The following is a 20,085-nucleotide window of genomic DNA, read 5'->3' as shown; positions in this document are numbered from 1 at the left end:
AAGAGGGAATGGGACTAAAGAGATCACACTGCTGGTGTCTTTCATGGATTTTACGGGCTGAATTACTGCCTCTGACGTAAGAATGAGATGCTATGGAAAATACTTTTCATTGAGAGAGCAAGAATCAGCAGTAATATATAAAATAAAGCCCTCCAGTACCAATAAAGTATCAATCCCAGCCTGATAGGGGTAACTACTAGTCTCATTGTTCCAGTTTTCAGTGGCCTTTAGATAGAATCGACAAATTGAACTCGATCTTGTGAAGTAACTTGAAACCATCCCAATTTATTTCATGCCATCTGGAAAAATCTGCCCTGGATGTGAACCTGAACACTTTGAAAAGCTGATGCATCATGCCCATAATATCACTTTCATTGCAAAAAATGGCAATATTTGAACGGGTTTATTGTTAGCTGTTACACAAATACTACCTTTTTAAAATATTTTCACAATACCTTCACATAATTAGAATGTATTGTTTAAAGGCCAATTTTTAGCCAAAAGATGTAATTTCAACAAGGAATCTGGTAGCATATTTAATAGTCACTGAGTCTGAGGTTATGGGTTCAAGTTACAGAATTGTCAGCACAAAATCTAGACTGAAGCATCAGGACAGTTTTAAGGTAGTGCTTCACTATGAGATGTACCATCTTTTAATTAAGCCCTTAAAACTAGAGCAACTCTGCCCAGATGGCCGTAGATCGTCCCATAGATAATTTGTGCATTATCTCCTTTCTTGCATTCATCCCCCAATCAATCCTTCTATACATATTTTTTTAAATGACTAATGGATCATTATCACTAATGGATCCTGTTTCTGTTTATGTGACACCATTCTTACAACAATAACTTCAGTTTCATAGGATGTAGAGCTCTTAGGAAAATGACATGAAAGTTGCTATATGAATGCAAGCTTTTCTCCAAATATTAAAGACAGCACAAATAGGAAATAATTTTCAGTTATGATTAATAATTTACTGTGGTTAGTTGTCACACATAAAGATAAATGTAACCGATTTTGCTTGAATATTCATTCTCAACTTCAAAACTCAATTATGACCATTGTCAAAATCTGACTAGCTGCATGTGTCCTATATTCCTTCTTTAATTATTTTTGTTGACGTTTACATGTGAGCTTTCACATCCCCCAGAGTTACTTAAAATGATTACATTAAACAATTAACCATACATCCTAAAATTTGCAGCTGAAATAAAATATAATTTGGTTTGGATGAGAATACTTCATTTTCTCTGCATGACATAGATATACTTCTTTAAATCAATGTCCTTCACTGCACCCGCCTGCTCCTTGGAATAAGTTGGCATGCATTGCATTCTTAGGTTCAGCCTAAGATTAATTCAGATAGCTTTTTTAAAGAATGTAATTTGCTTGTGCATAATTTTTGACCCAAGGTGGTTCTTTTTTTTTCACTTAAATTTTTATTGATTTTTAAGAGCTATATACAAAACAGTGCAACACCATCTCCATAAATAAAACAAAGCAAGAAAAACAGCAATCAAAATTAAAAAATAAGTAGATAGGGGGGAAAAAAAGTAAATAAATTAAAAAATTGGAATAAGACCGTGTGGTTCACTTACCAAATTTAAAAAAGAAAAAACATTACATTGATTAGTTATCTGGAGATAATTCAATATTCATACAAACATAGTTCTATATAACACAATCTTCCCATATCTAGCTCGGCATTTATCTAATTGGTGTCATGGCTCAAATAAACGGTCCATTTTTCCCAGGTCTTCTCAAATGAATTCTCCTTGACTCTCAAGGAATATGTCAATTTCTCCATATTAAAGATGTCTCGCACAATTTCTAACCACTGTTCCTGTTTTGGACTTTTTTCATTAAGCCACTGCCTGGTAATGGCCTTCTTACTTGCTGCAAGCAAAACTTTAATCAAATATGCATCTTCTATTTTTACCCAAGGTGGTTCTTAAACACAGACTCTTAACCCAATAGTAAAGAAGTCCTAGACTGTTTGAGACCTTTCTCAAAGTTAGCAAACCGCAGCACTTGTGTGCACCACACATACAGTCTGATCACACACTTTCAAGCTCTTGCCTACGTCCTTATTTCGGTAAAGGATTTGTTGACGTTTTGGATCAAGATGAATCATACTGGCCATTATGAATCAGGGTATCTCCAAAGTCTTGAGGTAGCAAGCAAACATTTAATTCCTTACCTTCTGTTTTAGTAAAACCTTAATCTATTTAAAATAAATTACCAGATGGTTTTGCTGAAAATAGGGAGAAATTCTTGATAAACACATCAAGCATTCCTTTTAGATATTTTACAACCTAAGTGAGCTTCGCTGCATAACATATCCGACATAATGCACTGAATTGTGCCAAAGAGAACTGGGTGTGGTCCTGTACAATGTTAATATCACTATGCATCAAAAGCACAGGTGATGTTTACCAAGGATTCCTGGACCTCATCTTTATCAGTATTTGTGGGCCAAAAGGTAAATTAAGAATTTATTTGTCATGAACTAAGTCTATGTTTTAGTTTTTCTCAATTGATTTTAGTCTCTCCCAAGAGAATAAATAATTCTCAATGAGAGAATTGAAGGTCATGATGTGTAACTGCAACATAACAACATGGGACGGGCTCAATGTGCTAACTGTTTTCTCTGTCTCATTTGGCTCTAATGACTGGCATTTGTGATAAGAAAATATCGTGAAGTAAAGGTTTTTGGAATATTTTCCAAAAATATCTAATTCTGAATAGCAGATAAATTAAGCAGATAAAGCCATTTTACTCAGGATACCTTTATTACTGATATTTGTCTAGGAAGCAAAAATACACGCATTCACAGACGTCCACGCATATACACAGACACACATCTGACTGCAGATTAACAAGCCCACTTATTGATCAACAGAGATGTTCTGTCCACCTTTATATTTGTATTTGCTCATCTGTTACAGTACACAAAGCGACCAAATTCGTCTGTGGACAGTGATTATATTTATATGCACAGGATATGTTGTGTTTACCATAAATTTAGTGATTTGTCACGGTTGCAATATGTGACATTTATGAATGCCTACTTTTACATATTCATGAATGGTATTGACAGAATTAGATCATCCGGTGTAGTTTAAATCATGGATTCTGAATGCGCTTATGCGTCAAAGTGTTTGCAGCTTAATTGTCACCAGGAGCAGTCTATGTGGATAAATAATGCAATAAAGGTGTCGAACATATCCATTGCATGTAAATATATTAAATATAATGAAGGCACATACATGTTTTGTTACAGACTGAAATGTGTCCTACAACAGATACGTGTTTATAAAAAAAAGTAGTTGCACTTGCTTTCAAAGTAAATATTTTTCAACTTTTGTTCCTCTCTAAACCATTATCACAGTTCATCATTTAATGCAAATTGTATCAGCAGAAGAAACTCACTTTTTTTATGGAAGAGGGAACCATACCCTTCAATAGATGTGGGCAGTTCTTTGGTGCAGCTCGTAGAGCTGCTGCCTCAGTACTAGAGACACTGACCTCGGGTGCTGTCGGTTTGGATTTAGTACCTTTACCGGGTCCCTTTGGTTTTCCTCCAGGTGCTCCAGTTTCCTCCCACATCCCAAAGATGAGCAGGTTTTTAAGGTTAATCGGGCTCTGCAATATGCCCTAGTCTGTGGGGTGTGAGCGCAAAGGTGGGATAAAGTACAGTGCCCTCCGTAATGTTTGGGAGAAAGACCCATCATTAAAGTATTTGCCTCTACTCCACAATTTGAGATTTGTAATAGAAAAAAAATCACATGTGGTTAAAGTGCACGTTGTCAGATTTTATTAAAGGGTATTTTTATAAATTTTGGTTTCACCATGTAGAAATTACAACTGTGTTTATACATAGTCCCCCCCATTTCAGGGCACCATAATGTTTGTAATCGCTCAGGTGTGTTTAAATGGCTTGTTAATGCAGGTAAAAGAGAGCTCGCAGCACCTAGTCTTTCCATCACCTTTGGAAACTTTTATTGCTGTTTATCAACATGAGGACCAAAGTTGTGCCAATGAAAGTCAAATAAACCATTATGAGACTGAGAATCAAGAATAAAACAGAGACATTAGCCAAACCTTAGGCTTACCAAAATCAACTGTTTGGAACATCATTAAGAAGAAGAGAGCACTGGTGAGCTTACTAATCGCAAAGGAACAGGCAGCCCCAAGAAGACCTCCATAGCTGATGACAGAAGAATTCTCTCTATAATAAAGCAAAACCCCTAAACACCTGTCTGACAGATCAGAAATACACTTCAGGAGTCAGGTGTGGATTTGTCAGAAATACAGAGGCTACACTGCAAGATGCAAATCACTGGTTAGCTGCAAAATAGGATGGCCAGGCTACAGTTTGCCAATAAGTACTTAAAAGAGCAACCACAGTTCTGGAAAAAGATCTTGTGGACAGATGAGACGAAGATTAACATATCAGAGTGATGGCAAGAGCAAAGTATGGAGGAGAGAAGGAACTGCCCAAGATCCAAAGCATACCACCTCATCTGTGAAACACGGTGGTGTGGGTGTTATGGCCTGGGCATGTATGGCTGCTAAGGTACTGGCTCAATTATCTTCAGTGATGATACAACTGCTAATGGTAGTAGCATAATGAATTCTGAAGTGTATAGACACATCCTATCTGCTCAAGTTCAAACAAATGCCTCAAAACTGCCTGGCAGAGCATCACCAGGGAAGACATCCAGCAACTGGTGATGTCCATGAATCGCAGATTTCAAGCAGTCATTGCATGCAAAGGATATGCAACAAAATACTAAACATAACTACTTTCATTTACAGACATTGCTGTGTCCCAAACATTATGGTGCCCTGAAATGGGGGGGGACTATGTATAAACACTGCTGTAGTTTTTACATGGTGAAACCAAAATGTATAAAAATGGCCTTTATTAAAATCTGACAATCTGCACTTTAACCACATGTGATTTTTTTTTAAATTACAAATCTCAAATTGTGGAGTACAGAGGCAAATAAACAATGGGTTTTTGTCCCAAACATTTTGGAGGGCACTGTAGAACTAGGTGAATGGGTAATCAATGGTCATCGTGGACTTGATGGACCAAAAAGCCTGTTTCCATGATGCATATCTTAACTAAACTAAAGCTGTAAACTTTGCAGAAGGAATTGTTTCATTCATTTGTCACTTAACTGGTGAACTTTACTTTTGGCAACTAATTTGCAGACCTATAATCGCATATCTGTTTTATTCAAAGAAAACATTTAGAACAATTAACACATATTGGGAAAAACTGAGCAGACAAAGGCCATCTTCATTAATAAATGCAAGATTATAAAATATACTGTCTTCAATTAAATGTTTTGAAATCATAGTTCTGACTAGCAAATTTAAATAAATATCACAATTTTATAAGGCTGCTGGTAATTTTATTCAACCTTTTTTTTACCCTAGCCCAAACTCCATTTAGTTGCATTTCTAAATAATTCTAAATCTGGATAAATAAGGTTGCAACTTTGGTATGCTTTCATGGTAGAATAATTAAACAATTTAGATATTAATTTATGGGACAGATCACATAACACTTGAATATACATTAAGATAATAGTGCAAAGAAAATGGCATGGCTCCAATCATTCATCACTCCTAGATTCTTCCTCATCATCAATCATAGGGGCTTTATGAAAGTAGTCTTGAGTTGTGTACATTTTGGTTTTAACAGGGCAATTTTGATTCATCAAAATAGCCTAAAATAAAATAAATTCAAGTATTACTGTGTGCAGTTCAGCAAACAGTGGTAGGTATTGATAAATTAATTGTTTTCCCTTACCATCTTTTCTTCCTTGGCAGGAGGGCTTCGAAGAAAAAAGCACAGTGGAGCATATAGTATGTCAATGATTCCAATAATTGCCATCAACCAAGGAAATCCTATTGTTTCAGCAATGGCTCCACCAGTTGAAGGGCCTGGAAAAACATTCATAAATAAGGGAAAACACAGCACAATATCAACAATGCTGTTAACTTTGTGTTATTTAAATTTAAAGTATTTTAATGTTTAAATTATTATAAATTTAAAATACTTCATCAGTGTGTAATACATTTTGATGCTGGTTTAACTTTTAAATTGTCTGATAATTATGCTAATTAGCTAACACTTGTCAGCATGAGCAAGGTAAGCATCTAAGTAATATTAAAATGTATATAATTTAAAACCAAAGTGAACGGGTGGTCAATGGTCCCTGTGGACTATCGGGCTGAATGGTCTGTTTCCATGCTGCATCTCTAAACTAAACTAAACAACATCAGTGGAGATAAATTATGTATTAAGAATCAGATGAGATTCTGAAAACTAACCAACTTTTCCATCAGTGTTTAATAAATGTTGGTGCTAGTTTAAAATCAAGTGTCTGACAAGCATGGTAATTAGCTTAGATCGGTCACTATGAGCGTGGTAGGAATTATTACATTGAACTGTCTGAGATGTTATTAATGGAGTATTGCCTCAAATGTCATCAGCACCAAAATTATAACAGCCAAAAACATAGCAAGTGGTTTATCATTTCAAAGGCTTTGTAGTGAGTTTGAATAACCCAATTTAATTATTGCCTGGAATGCCTTTAGCCAGAGAATTTCTTAACTTCAAATTCCAATTAATTTAGCCGACCAATTGTCAAGAAGATGAAAATTAGCGAGAAATGTATATTGTGGGTACATCATTAAATTGGCATTGTGTTTGCTTCTTTAATTAATCTTTTGTTCACCCATTCTAACATCTATTAAAAATCCATAATGTTTTAATTATCGTTATGGGATGTAAATGATTAAACACGGCTTTCATTTAGAATTGTTGCAAAACTTTATAAGCACAAATTGCTCATTTTAATCTGTCGTTCTTCATTAATCATACTGATGACATCACAGTCAGTTGGTTATCTTGTGGTGAACACAGGTAATATCATTTTGTGAGCAGAATCCTTCCTAATGTTGTAAAAAGAGTAAATTTGAAGCTAATTTTTTTTTACAGGTGGGGATGTGTTCATTTGACCCCAATATTTTGCGCATAATTCACCCACACTTCATCTTTCCTGAACACACTGAAGAGATTTCTGCTTTGAAATGTGTTCCCTACTTTTCAATGTTCCATCTTTCAAATATAGCTCCAAAGATCAACCTGTCAGAAAATCAAGTACAGTTTTTCACCTAGTGTTTATTGTATTGATTTCTATTTTTGCCTATTCAAAATATAGGAAACATCAGGAGGATTAGGTTAGAAGCTACCAGTCTTTCACCATTGTTCAAATCTTACAGATGTAATTCGTCTTTATCAAATTACTTCTCCTTTCACTTTGCATCAAATATAAGAAACACTGCAGTATTTTTAAATATTTGATTAAATACAATGATGGAATTGATGCATGTTGTATCTCCAATGACTTAAACTTCAAATTGTAATTTTTTAAAATAAACATTGAGATGGCTTTTTTGTTTGCTAAACAGACCCAGTTAGTTACTTTCTGTAATTGTTACCTTTTTATTTACATTAACTACCATTGCCCAAAAGATTTTCTGTTGAAACGGATCATTTGCAAAAACCCGGTAACTAAACTGAATAAAGTGTACTAGAATCAAATTATGCACAAATCGTTAATGGTTGGCACAATGGCACGCCTGGTGAAGCTGCTGTCTTACAGCGCAAGAGACCTGGGTTCAATCTTGACCTTGGTGCTGTCTATGTGGTGTCTGTAAGTCCTCCCTGTGACTGTATAGGTTTCCTCTGAGTGTTCTGGTTTCTTCCCACAGCCCAAATATGAGCACATTTGTAGGTTAATTAGCCTCTGTACGTTCCCCCTAATGTGCAGAGACTGGAAGTAGAAATGAGATAACTAGTGTGAATGCACGATTAATGTTCTGCACAGATTTGGTGGGCCAAAGGGCCCGTTTCCATGCTGTGTCTTTCAATCAGTCAATCAATCAATCAATCTATCTATCTATTTTGGCCAGAACAATGAATGGACAGCAGATTCCCATTTTCCCAATGCCTGCTCCTATCCAGCACCAGTACACCAGGAGTCCTGCCTTCCAGCAACCCTGATGATATTGAGCTGGCTAAACAGAAACAGTTTCTTCCCAGCTGTTAACAGGCAACTGACCTGCAACATCCTATCACCATCTAGAGAGTGGTCCTGACTTATACATCATTGGAGACCTTTGGACTCACTTTATTTGGACTTTACTGAACTTTATCTTGCACTAAACATTATTCCCGTTATCCTTTATCTCTACACTGTAAGCAGCTGGACTGTAATCATGTATAGCCTATTAAAAAAAAGTATCACTGTACCTCAGTACATATGACAATACTAAACTAAACTAAAGAATCGCCATGGAAACAATTAACATTTTAAATAACAAGCAGAATACTTAATGTACACTGAGGATATATTCACCCTGCTGCTAACGAGATCTAAATATTATTACTCGATCGTATTGGTTTTCTGAAATCAAAATACTACAGGGTTTCTGAAATGGTTGGTTTCCCCAAAACTGATATCCATGTTGATAAGTACAAACATTCTCATAATTCCATTAGTAAATGTCCAGCTGAGATGTTGTTAAAATCAGAATCCTAAATGGTCAACGTTTGAAAACATGAACATTCTTGGTTCCAAAGCAACAGCCAGATGTCATTTATATCACTGTTACTGGGTACAGCAGTTGGTGAAATGTCTAATTAGAAAAGTCTGAGGTTGGAATGTAAATAGGTAAGAAGGCTAGGAAGGAATTTATTGATAGCTTGGGTTAGTGGGTGGAGATCTATAAATGGATTATAATGTGGGAAAATCTGAAATACATTATTTAAAAGGGGTGAGATGCAAAAGGATCTGAATGTTCTAGTGCATGAATTCACCAATGGGTAACATCCAGGTTCAGCATGTAATTGGTATAACTAATATAATATTGTCTATTGCTTGGGGAACTGAATTCAAAAGTATAAGATCTCATCAAGAGGACCATGCATAGCACTGGTCTATTTAAGATGAGTTGCCAAAACAATAATAATAATAATAATAATAATAATAATAAATGTATTTGTATAGCATGTTTAAAAACAACTCACGTTGAACAAAGTGCTTCACATCAGTGCAGGTACTAATTTGATACATACAACGGTAGACAGACCTAACAATACCTACATAAACTGTTTACAGTGCCCTATCAGAGGGGCTCAAAAACGCATGGGTGTAGAAATAGGTTTTGAGTCGTGACTAAAAGGAGTCAATGGTGGGGGCAGCTCTGATGAGGAGCGGGATGCTATTCGCGGTCACCCCTGAGCTTAAACCTAGACCGCGGGATAGTCAGTAGCCCCAAGTCAGCTGATCTGAGGGACCTGGAGGTAGAATGGTGGGTTAGAAGATTTTTGATATGGGGGGGGGCCAAGCCCGTTACGGGATGATTGGCTGATGCCAGTGTATAGGGAGTTGCAGTAGTCAAGGCAGGAAAAGATGAATGCGTGGATGATTTTTTTCATGGTCGTCGAATTTGAGGAATTATTTGATTTTAGCTATTGTACGAAGCTGTAAGAAACCAGCTTTTACCAGAGTTGACTTGCTTGTCAAACTTTAATGCGGAGTCAAATATCACGGCATGGTTTTTGACGTGTGGGTTGACTAAGGAGGTTAGGCTTCCAAGGCTGCCTGTAACGTTTTGATGGGGTCGGAGGGGCCGAGTAGGATGACCTTAGACTTGTTCTCGTTAAGTTGGAGGAAGTTCTGAGCCATCCAGCATTTTAAATCATCAAGACAGTGCATGAGTGTTTAATTTAGACCGGTTGTTGGGTTTCAGGGGGAGATAGAGCTGTGTATCATCTACAAAGCAGTGGAAAGAAATGCCATGCCTTTGAATGACTTGGCCAAGGGGGAGCATGTAGAGAGAGAAGAGAATGGGGCCTAGACTGGAGCCTTGTGGAACCCCGCAGAAAAGGCTAGCTGGGGAAGAGAAAGAATTACCTATGTTGGTAGAGAAACTCCTGTTTTTTAGGTAGGAAACAAACCAGCTCAGGGCAGTGCCATCAACACCAACCCCGTACCGGAGACGGTCAATTAGGATGGTATGGTCCACTGTATCAAACGCTGCGCTGAGGTCAAGAAGGAGCAGGATAGCACAGTCACCGGAGTCGATGGCGAGAAGGAGGTCGTTGTGTACTTTCAACAAGGTAGACTCTGTGCTGTGGTGGGCCCTGAAACCTGATTGTAAACTTTCCAGGATGGAATTTTGGTGTACATAAGGCATTAGTTGGTCGAGAATTATCTTTTCAAGGACTTTTGAAAGGAAAGGCAGTTTGGAAATAGGTCTGTAGTTACTAGGCAAGGTGGGGTCTAGGTTAGGTTTTTTCAGGAGTGGCTGGACCTCCGTGTGCTTGAAACAGGTTGGAACAGTGCCAGTGGCCAGAGAACTGCTGATGATAGAGAGGATACTGGGACCGACTGTTGCAAAGACATCCTTCAGAAGGGCAGTGGGTACAACGTCAAGGGGGCAGGTTGCAGGTTTCATAGTGGAGACAAGCTTTACAAGGGAGGATAGAGTAATGGGTTGGAAGCAGTCTAATTTAGAAGAGCAGACCAAAGAGACAGCTAGGTCACGGGTGGGAGAGGAAATATTCGTTCTGATGTTCTCAACTTTACTGGCGAAAAAAGTAGAGAATTCTTCGCACTTGGCAGGGGACCCAGCTAAGCTGGTGCTGGGGGTGGGACATATGACAGAGGTAATAGTACTAAATAGGACCTTGGAATTTTGAGCGTTTTTGGTAATAAGGTCGGAGAAGTATTGTGATCTCGCAGACTTTACTGCTTCCTGGTATTTGAGATTGTTTCTCAGAAGTTCGAAGGAAATTTGAAGGTTATCACATTTATACTTCCGTTCTGATTTTCTGCACTCTCTTCTTAGGGTTCTGGAAGTGCCATTGAGCCAGGGCCAACCTTTAGGCTTAGGCTTTTTCATTTTAAATGGAGCAACAGAATCCAGGATGGAAGAGCAAGTGGTATTGAATAAAAGAATGAGATCGTCAGTGCTGAGATGGGGGGGGGAGAAGCCTCGATGGTGAAGATGTCAGGAGCAGCTTTGAGAGCTTCAGAGAACTTATTGGCAATCAATGAGTTTATGTAGCGTGAGAAGCGAAAAGAGAGATGAGATTTTGAGGGAGAGAAAGGCAGTGATGCATCAAATATAATTGCACTATGATCTGACAGACAAGCATCAATAATTTCTATATTACAAATTGGGAGACTGGACGATAGCACCAGCTCCAGTGTATGGCCTAGCTAGTGAGTGGGTCCAGTGGTGAGTAGAGTCAGATTGAAGGACTCGACCAGGTGCATAAATTCACTCACCAGACGCTTAGTAGGACAGCAGGCATGAATGTTAAAATCACCAAGAATCAAGACTCGGTCAAATTTGGGCAAAAGGCTAGAGATAAGATCAGCAAATTGGGTGATAAAGTCCTTACGCATTTTTGGTGGGCGATACACAAGAACAATTAAGAGGGGATAGATTAGATCGACTAGTTAGTTGCATTTCGAAACTGGAGAAGTGATCAGCGTTCAGGAGGCGGCAGTTGAAATGTTTCTTAAACACAGTGACTAGGTCCCCACCCCGTCCGGAGAGCCTGGGCGAGCTGAAAAAGTTAGTTATCAGGACAGAGTTCCACGAGTGGAGCAAGCTCACCAGGATTAAGCCAGGTTTCTGTGACCAATAAAAAGTCCAATCCACGGGTGGTGAAGAAGTCGTTGAGGATGAAGGTTTTGTTCAATAAGGATCTTGAGTTGATCAAGGCAACTTTAGCAGGGACAGCAGGTGAGTTGTGGTCCGTTAACGGCTCCCACGCCAGCGGGCAGAGGTTCAGGGAGACCACGCCGCTGCGTTTCACAGCTGGCCTAGCAGGGAGCCCGCGGGCCGACAGACCGGGGATCGGAATAATCGACCGGAGAGAGGCATACCTGAGCACGAGGGACCGCCGGTGGATGGAGAGGTAGGGCCGACCAGGTCTAACTTTGCAGTGCTGGGCGAGGTTGGCTGATTTTTAGCGAGCACGGGTGAGATTTTTCAGCTTTTCCACGGCGCCCGCCCGTTTACTCCGCCTCCTGGCTTGGTTCGTACGGCGATAACTGTAAGGCCGGGCCCGCACACCTACCATGTGTTGAGCGAGGAGCGATCGCTGGAGGAAGTTTTGTCCAGAGGCTCGGACTAAGAAGTTGACGACAGAGGCTCTGACCTTCAGGAGAGCCTGGCGTCCATAGGCTAAGACTGCCTGCGGATCATACGGACGTTCAGACGGGCAACGACGGGCAGCCAGATACAACGGAGCGGCCATCTTGGAAAGAAGCAGTTTAAGAGATGTTGACTTGACTAATATGTGGAATGAACACCTTGTCCCATGAGGAAATACTGGTCGGGCTAGACTTCTATTCACTGCTATTTAGAAGACTGGGAAGTGGCCCAATTGATGCATTTAAGATCCTGAGAAGTCTGACAATCTACATGAACAGAAGATATTTCCTTTTTATTGCTAGATTTCAGAAGCAGGATTAGAAATAAAGGGTCACATTGAGGACAGAGATGAGGTGAAATCTTTTTTTCCAAGAGGGCCACGAGTATTTGGAACTCTTTACCTCAAAGGTCGATGAAAGCAGAGCCTTTGGGTAGATTTTGGCAGAAGTGTAGAGTTACAAGGTTTAGTGTGAAGATTTAAAGTGGAATGGAATGGAATGTAAAGATTAAAATCAGATCAGTTATGGTCTTATTAAATGGTGTAGCAGGCTCGAGAGGCTGCACAGGCACCTCCTCCTAATTCACATGTTAACACTTATTTCTCCCTATCATAGTCAATTGAAGATATAAATATGTGGAAAACCATGTTGTGTAGCTATTATTCTTATGTGGCATGAAAATCTATATATTAGTACATAAATTTCAGAAGCTAGACACAGGCTGCCATTTTCCTGCTAAAACTGTCCAACCTGCACTTATTCATGTTCTGCTACTTACATGCTTGATTGCATGTATCTTACTACAGAGTTACTCCTGTATTCTAGATCAGAGTTTTAATTCACATGAATGTAATTGGCTGCTAACATTGTGCACACAGTATGGAGATCACATAAAACTTGTCAGCTTTTAATTTCTTCCTTCAATTCTAAGTTACGCATTGGAGCTCATTTACTGCAAATGAGGATTTTATACAAAGGTGTTTTTCAGTCAGTGTTTTGCTTATTTTCTGTTTTCCAGGCCAAGCGAAAATAGCAAACAGCAGCAGACATTTTCAGAGTAATTACTTCCTTTCCTTCCCTGTGGAGCAGTCGATACTGTTTGATCTTCAGACCTCAACACCAAAGATCCTATAGCAGAGCTCTCTGCTATAAGATCTTTGCTCAACACTGAGGCCGTGATTGATAGCTAAATGCCTGTCTTATAATCTGTGATGTTTGCACAAGCGTTCAGTCAGCTTTTGTTTACCAGAAACCCTGATTGCCTGTGCGATTTTAAATATTATTGAGGGGAAATTTCATAATGTTCCACTATTGATTAATTGTGGTTTATTTATTAGTGTTGTAAAGGAAGCATTGACTTTTTGAGAAAGTCATTGCTGCCTTGTTGGAAAATGAAGTTGGTCTGCAATTAAATGCGAGAGGCACAATTAGTTTAGTTTACTTTAGAGTTACAGCACAGAAACAAGCCCTTCGACCTTCCAAGTCTACGCTGGCCATCGATCACCTGTTTGCAATAGTTTTATGTTATCTCACCTTCACATCCACTTCCTACACACCAGGGGAATGTACAGAGGCAAATTAACCTGCAAACCCACAAGTCTTTGGAATGTGGGAGGAAACTGGAGCACCGAGAGAAAACTCGCACAGGGAGAACATGAAAACACCCCATAGACAGCATCAGGATTGAACCCAGATCTCTGGCACTGTGAGCCAGTGGCACTACCAACTGTGCACTCTTCCCCTCCCTCATGTGTCACTATACCACCCATATTTGTCAAAATTGCACCAGCTAGTTCTCCAAATTGAACCTAATGCCAGATGCACTCTGAAAGCTGGCACTTCCAGTTGTACCTGCTTGCACTGCATTTATTCATGCAAACCATTTCTAGTCTTTGCCCCATATCTGAAATAGCACCACCAGTCTTCAGAAGCTGCATCTCCATTGCCTAACAATGGACAGTTCCTCTTCAATGTCTATGACACTTAAATTGGACATGTGATCCACCAACAGCTTTTGGGATCTTCAACAGAATTTCCTTCTAATATAATTGTATGAAATAGGGTTGCTTGTCTCTTTAGATGTATAAATGTGACTTAAAATGTAATTGTAAAAAATGACTCAAAGCTAGGTATGTCTGTGAGATGCTTTTAGAACATTTTGAATTGTTGGTTGAAAAGAAGATGGTTCCCTCAGTTTGACAGGAAATGTGTTTGGCATCGGTGTATATTGTTTGTGCCAGATATATATGATATTATTAAAATGATATTTTGAGTAATCAGAATTGAAATCACATCCTGTTTTCAAACAGAATTCATCATATTCTTTCAAGAAGGTGAGTGGTGGAATATTACTCTTTTAAGACTATAATCCTAAGATATTTGGTCTGCTAACAGATCGATGCTGTACTTTCCAAACCAAACTAGAAAAATGGCAGAAAATTACTCCACTTCCAGGTAAAATTGGGGCATGTTTCTGTCATCTGCTACTAGTTGTGTCTGAAATGTCCACAAGTGGTGCTAAATCAGCCAGAGTGAGAATCTGCTGTTATCACTGCAATTTCCCAGGCCAGGTATCATCAAACACATCTGAGCACAGGATCTAACAAGGCAAATAGAACTCTCGGCCTACTCAAAAGAAATGTTTACACATGTAGTACATCCGTCAAAGAGAATGCCTACAAGTCCTTGGTCAGGCCCAAATTGGAGTATTGTGGAGCCGTATGAGATCCTTTCAACAACAACAACATCACCCTGGAGAAAGTACAACGCCGAGCAGCCCGCTTTGTATGTAATGATTACAAGCGCAAATCAAGCGTGAATAATATGCTGATTTCTCTCGGATGGGATACCCAAGAGCTCCGCAGAATCAGGCCCAGATTTTTGCAATTTACAAGGTGATTCACAAAATCAAGCCATCAAATCTCCCGTCATCCCAGAGCACCAACTGCCATGAAACAAGACAAAATATTGGTCCCTACATCATCAACTCGCTAAATTTCAATAAACTTCGCTACCAATATTCCCTTTACCCAAGGACGATAAGGGATTGCAATATGTTATCACCCAACACACGTGCTGCTCCCGATGTTAAGGTATTTAAAAAGGGGATTGAGCAACTAGATCTCCTGAACTTGGTCAAAAAGGCCCACTTCAAAATTTAATCACTACTCTACTCACTCCGACCTGCGCAAGATAACCACTGATGAGGTGTTTGCGCAGTAATCAACCAGAACCAGGAGTGGAAGTGGAGGAAAGTGAAGCATAAACAATGGGTGGAGCTGAGGTGACTGCCACTGTTTCTGGGTCTTTCTTACAATCAGTCCCAAATTTGCTCTGCACTTTTTGTCACCACTTCACCATTTCCTACAAATGTGGCTTCATTATTGGTCAACATTAACCCCTAGATTCTTCTTGTGTTCAATTCCTTTCCTGTCTGAAAATTTAGACTTCAGTTCAGCATTTCTCTGAAATGAGTCATCCATTAATAGCAATCGGCTTCATAGGCCATCTCCTCATAGTTTCTAGGTCAGCGATTGATTTCTTTATCATCAAACATCAAGACAGAATGCAGCATTCAGGCACCTGTCTAAAAACTATACATGACAGCTTATTAACCCCAGACTTGCATTTTACTGATATGGCATTGTAGCTGTTTATTTTGTTAATTACTCCCCTATAATGATTGAACATCATGTGTAGAATCTATTAAAATATGACTCATTTAATATTTGAAGATGGTAGAAGATAATTGCTTTCATCAGAAACCCTTTGGTGTTCAATTAACGGTGCACAGAATTTGCAGTTGTACTTACTTTGATTGTTCTGCTGTTAAATTAACAGCAGATTTTGCCATCTGCATTTGGTCAGTTACACATGCAACCTACAGGTTCCTATCATTGCTATCAAATTCCTGCAAATGTAGTCTTCACACATATAATCAGTGATTTGAAGTACACTTCAACATTTTACTCATTACAATATGTTAAGCATTGTTTGATCAGGATTAACTGGATCTTTAACTATGTAGGAAGATGTAATTTCTGCAAACAGCCCCTTAAGTCCCGCAAAGTGAATTGTACAAGTGTAGAATCAGGTTTCCTCAGAATAACATTTAAGGGCAAGATTTTTTTTACTAATCTATTTTTCTGTTAACAGGTTTTTAAAAGTTAATCTCATATGTATGTCCCAATTTTTATTTTGCTTTCATTAAAATGACTAATGGGAATTAAAATCCATGCTTTTTACTTTGTGCTTTGCCTTCTGGGAGAATCCTTTAATTTTATTACCCAGCTTAATTCTTGCTATGATGTTACCATTCATAATAAATGGTGATACCACCAAACCTGGGCTGATGTATTTCAATGGGGATGTGAAATGACTGCTAGCTCTTTCTTCCAAACAGGTTTTAACCCATCAACTGAGGCAGCACAGTGACCCAGTGGTCGAGTTGCTGCCTTACAGTGCCAGTGACTCAGGTTCGATCCTGACTATGGGTGCTGTCTGTACGGTTTGTACATTCTGCCTGTGACCATGTGGATTTCCTCCCGCCCTCCAAAGATGTACAGGTTTGTTAGTCAATGGCTTCTGTAAATTGTAAATTGTCCCTAGTGTGTAGGATAGTGCTAGTGTATGGGGTGATCGCTGTTCGGCGTAGACTCGATGGGCCAAAGGGTCTATTTCCATGCTGTATTTCTAAAAAAAGTCTTCCCAACAAGTATTAATCCATCAAATCTGTTGATTTGCGGCAGTCTGCGAAGTAAACGTACCTAATGCAAAGCCCATACAAAATGCCACATCTGCTATTGCATAAACATTTCCATATACAGAGACATGCCGTAGATCCACTAGATAGCCCATAATTGGCATCAATGAGGAATCCACCATTCCTGAAAGAAATAATATATTTACTTAGGGGTGACGGTTCAGGAAGAGCAAGTTACCCTTAAAAACTCTAAACGTGTATGATTAAATGTACTTGCATAAAAATGCAAACATATTCTAAATATTATTAATCTATTGACATTAATGTGCTGAAACATTTCATAACAAGCAATAGGCACTGATGTGGCTTTGTCGATGATCCAGAAATAAAAACACATTTAACATTAGGCCAACAATTTTAAACTTTAACTTTTAGAACGTGAAGGATAATCTTAGAGGTTCTAAAAGTCTGAGGGACCAAGGCAGGATAGTCATTTTACAAAGGGAGAGATTCTAGAACTGGAGGAAAGCAGGTTTAGTGTGAGTGGGGAGAACTTTAAAGAAGATCAAGTGGGGTGAGTTTTTTTATGCAGAGTATGATGAATATCTGGAATTAGCTGCCAATTGATTTGACAGAGGTGGATACAATGTGAAAAAGGCATTCTGATAGGTCCATAGATTAAAAAAAGTGTAGAGGGATAAGGTGCCTCGTGCAAGCAAATGTAAATAGTGAGGAAAAGCATAGTCGTTGGCATGGAGGATGTGGGCCAAAAGGGCCCATTTCTCTTCTGTACAACTCCACGATTTATCTGGGGTATTTTCCCTACTCAATTTGTATCTGATCATATGAATATTTCATTCCTTTTTTTCCCTCTTAATTTAAGTTTTAAATAAATTTAGTTATAACAATGAATTATCACTTCAGATGTATTAATATTCAGATGATTACAAATGAAAACATTAAAATAGCAATTAGAATTTTGAAATGTACTCAGTGAAAGATTGAAGCTATTGTGAGTTAATTCCAAATAATTGAAGCCGTGTGTTTTAACATAATTCATAACAATTATCTAATTGCATATGTTTAAAGTTCCGTTACAATGTACATTTTTTTTGTCAATCCCACAAATCTAAGGGAGACCAACACTAAACAGAAAGTATGGTTGTAACGGGTTTAAGGTAAGGTGGAAAGTTGAGACACTTTTGCAACTTGGTTTCCATCCATCCAGATTAATGAGACAAACTTCATGACTAGTTTTTTTTTTTTTAACACATCATGAGTTTGTTTCCTCAATGTTTTATGTCATAAAAATACATAATATAATGTCAATATGCTGGGACTATATTTTTAAGAATGACAAAAGCCATTTTTCAATTTGCTAATAGATTAACCAAGCTTTCCAGTTTCTTAAATCAGCATGGTAATTAACAAGGTTTTTCGATTGATTATTAAATATTTGCATTTTACCATTAATTTTGTTTGATGTATACACAAAACGACATCACATCAGTGCACACATCTGGGTAGAACTATACCCAGAGATAAAGTATGAGTGCTTATCTAATTTACGCAGAATTAATCAAAATTGAGTGAATTTAACAGTAGACATTAACCTCTCTCAAAATGGAGTTTCATATGTTTCCCTTCAGTTAAGAAGTCATTGCTTTGCAAATAACCTTTTCCTCACCTATGGCAAAACCAACTCCAAAGTTTGGTACAATAAGTCCGTAAATATTTTTGGCAAACGGCACCTGGTATTAATGAGACAGGTATTAATTATATTATAAAAATTATTTTCTCTTCATTCGCAATTTCTTTTGAAAATGCTTCCATTCAGCTTTAAATCAATTTTAGAATTGTAACCATCCATTCTTTGTTATACCAGCTACATGTAATACCCTTAGCATTTTGTGCTATTTTATGCCTTTTCTGCAATATCTGTATGAACATTTTACTAATTCATACAGTGAGTATAGAATCTATGTATAAACTCAACAGCTTATTTTTCATTTTTGATTGGAAAACAACGAGCACATAAAATGTTAGAAAAGACTTGCCAATGTTTGCAGATGGGTGTTTTTGATTAACATCCCTTTGTCTGCTCGTCCACCAATAAGTTACATATGGTGTTGAGATAAAGGGCAAAGAAAGCTTGGTGAACACAAGAGTTTAGTTCATCAATGATGGCAACAGTAATTTTATACTTAAAAAAATAGATTTATGAATGTCCTAAAAATAAGCATTGTCCATATTGAACACATGAGCTATTCATTATTTTCTAGTCAGGAATATAAATTTATATTGAAAATATTGTCAAGCGGGCAGCATAATGGTTCAGCATTTAATGTTGTTCTTCATAGCTCCATTGATCCAGGTTCGATCCTGACCTCTGATGTTGTCTGTGTGGGTTTTGCATGTTCACCATGTGACTGCGTGTATTTCCCTAGTTGCTTTGCTTTCCTCACACATCCCAAAGACATGCTGGTTGGTAAATTAATTAGGCACTGTAAATTATCACTCGGATAGAGTTAATGAGCATGTGAGAGAGAGTAGGTTACAGAGAAATAATTGAGGTAATAATATTGACAAGGTTGAACTGAGAGCTGCTGGATGTGACACAATGGGCCAAATGGCCTCCAATGTTGTATGAAACATGTGAAATTAGGAAATACAGGCAAAACAGTCAACATTAGATCCATTTGTCAGTTAAAACAATACAATTATGCCTTAGTTGTTTGAATATATTTTTAGATCATGAACCACTATCGCAAGTAAGCACTTAACATATCTATTATCGATTTTAGAAGCTTAGTTTATTTCTAAAGTATTAATAAATTTTAGGAAACATAATATGTCAAATTTTAGTGTAGAATGATTGAAATAAATCTTAAATCAGGCTACTTAGCTTCAAGGTACTTGGTGATCCCATTATTATTGGTAAACTTACAAAAATAAAGCTTATTCCAACGATGATCATTCCCAGCAGAGAGCACAACCACCTGAGAATGAAATTAGAACTAGTCAGTGCAGGATTCACAGACTATATTGAGTTAAAGGACTTTTTTTGTCTGGCTGCCAAGCCTATCAATTTTATTTTATAAAATAAGCCCACATGAGTTCAT

At 38.1% G+C, this 20,085-nt stretch overlaps 1 protein-coding gene across 1 annotated transcript in view; it reads right to left on the bottom strand.

The window, feature by feature from the left end:
• Positions 1–5,115: 5,115 nt before the first annotated feature.
• The window catches only part of slc18a2 (solute carrier family 18 member A2), a 63,936-nt gene continuing 48,966 nt past the window's right edge, over positions 5,116–20,085 (bottom strand). The window contains exons 12-16 of the mRNA XM_033033956.1: positions 19,911–19,962; positions 18,651–18,714; positions 17,028–17,147; positions 5,829–5,962; positions 5,116–5,745 (exon numbers count right to left, since the gene is read on the bottom strand). Coding sequence (XP_032889847.1) covers positions 5,632–5,745; positions 5,829–5,962; positions 17,028–17,147; positions 18,651–18,714; positions 19,911–19,962 — 484 coding nt within the window. The 3' untranslated portion in view covers positions 5,116–5,631. The remainder of the gene's footprint in view (positions 5,746–5,828; positions 5,963–17,027; positions 17,148–18,650; positions 18,715–19,910; positions 19,963–20,085) is intronic.

The sequence above is a fragment of the Amblyraja radiata genome, chromosome 15 (genome assembly GCF_010909765.2).
Source record: "Amblyraja radiata isolate CabotCenter1 chromosome 15, sAmbRad1.1.pri, whole genome shotgun sequence".
In the NCBI taxonomy this organism is placed as follows: domain Eukaryota; kingdom Metazoa; phylum Chordata; class Chondrichthyes; order Rajiformes; family Rajidae; genus Amblyraja; species Amblyraja radiata.
The sequence above is the reverse complement of the archived record's forward strand: the minus strand, read 5'-3'. Positions and strand labels throughout refer to the sequence as shown.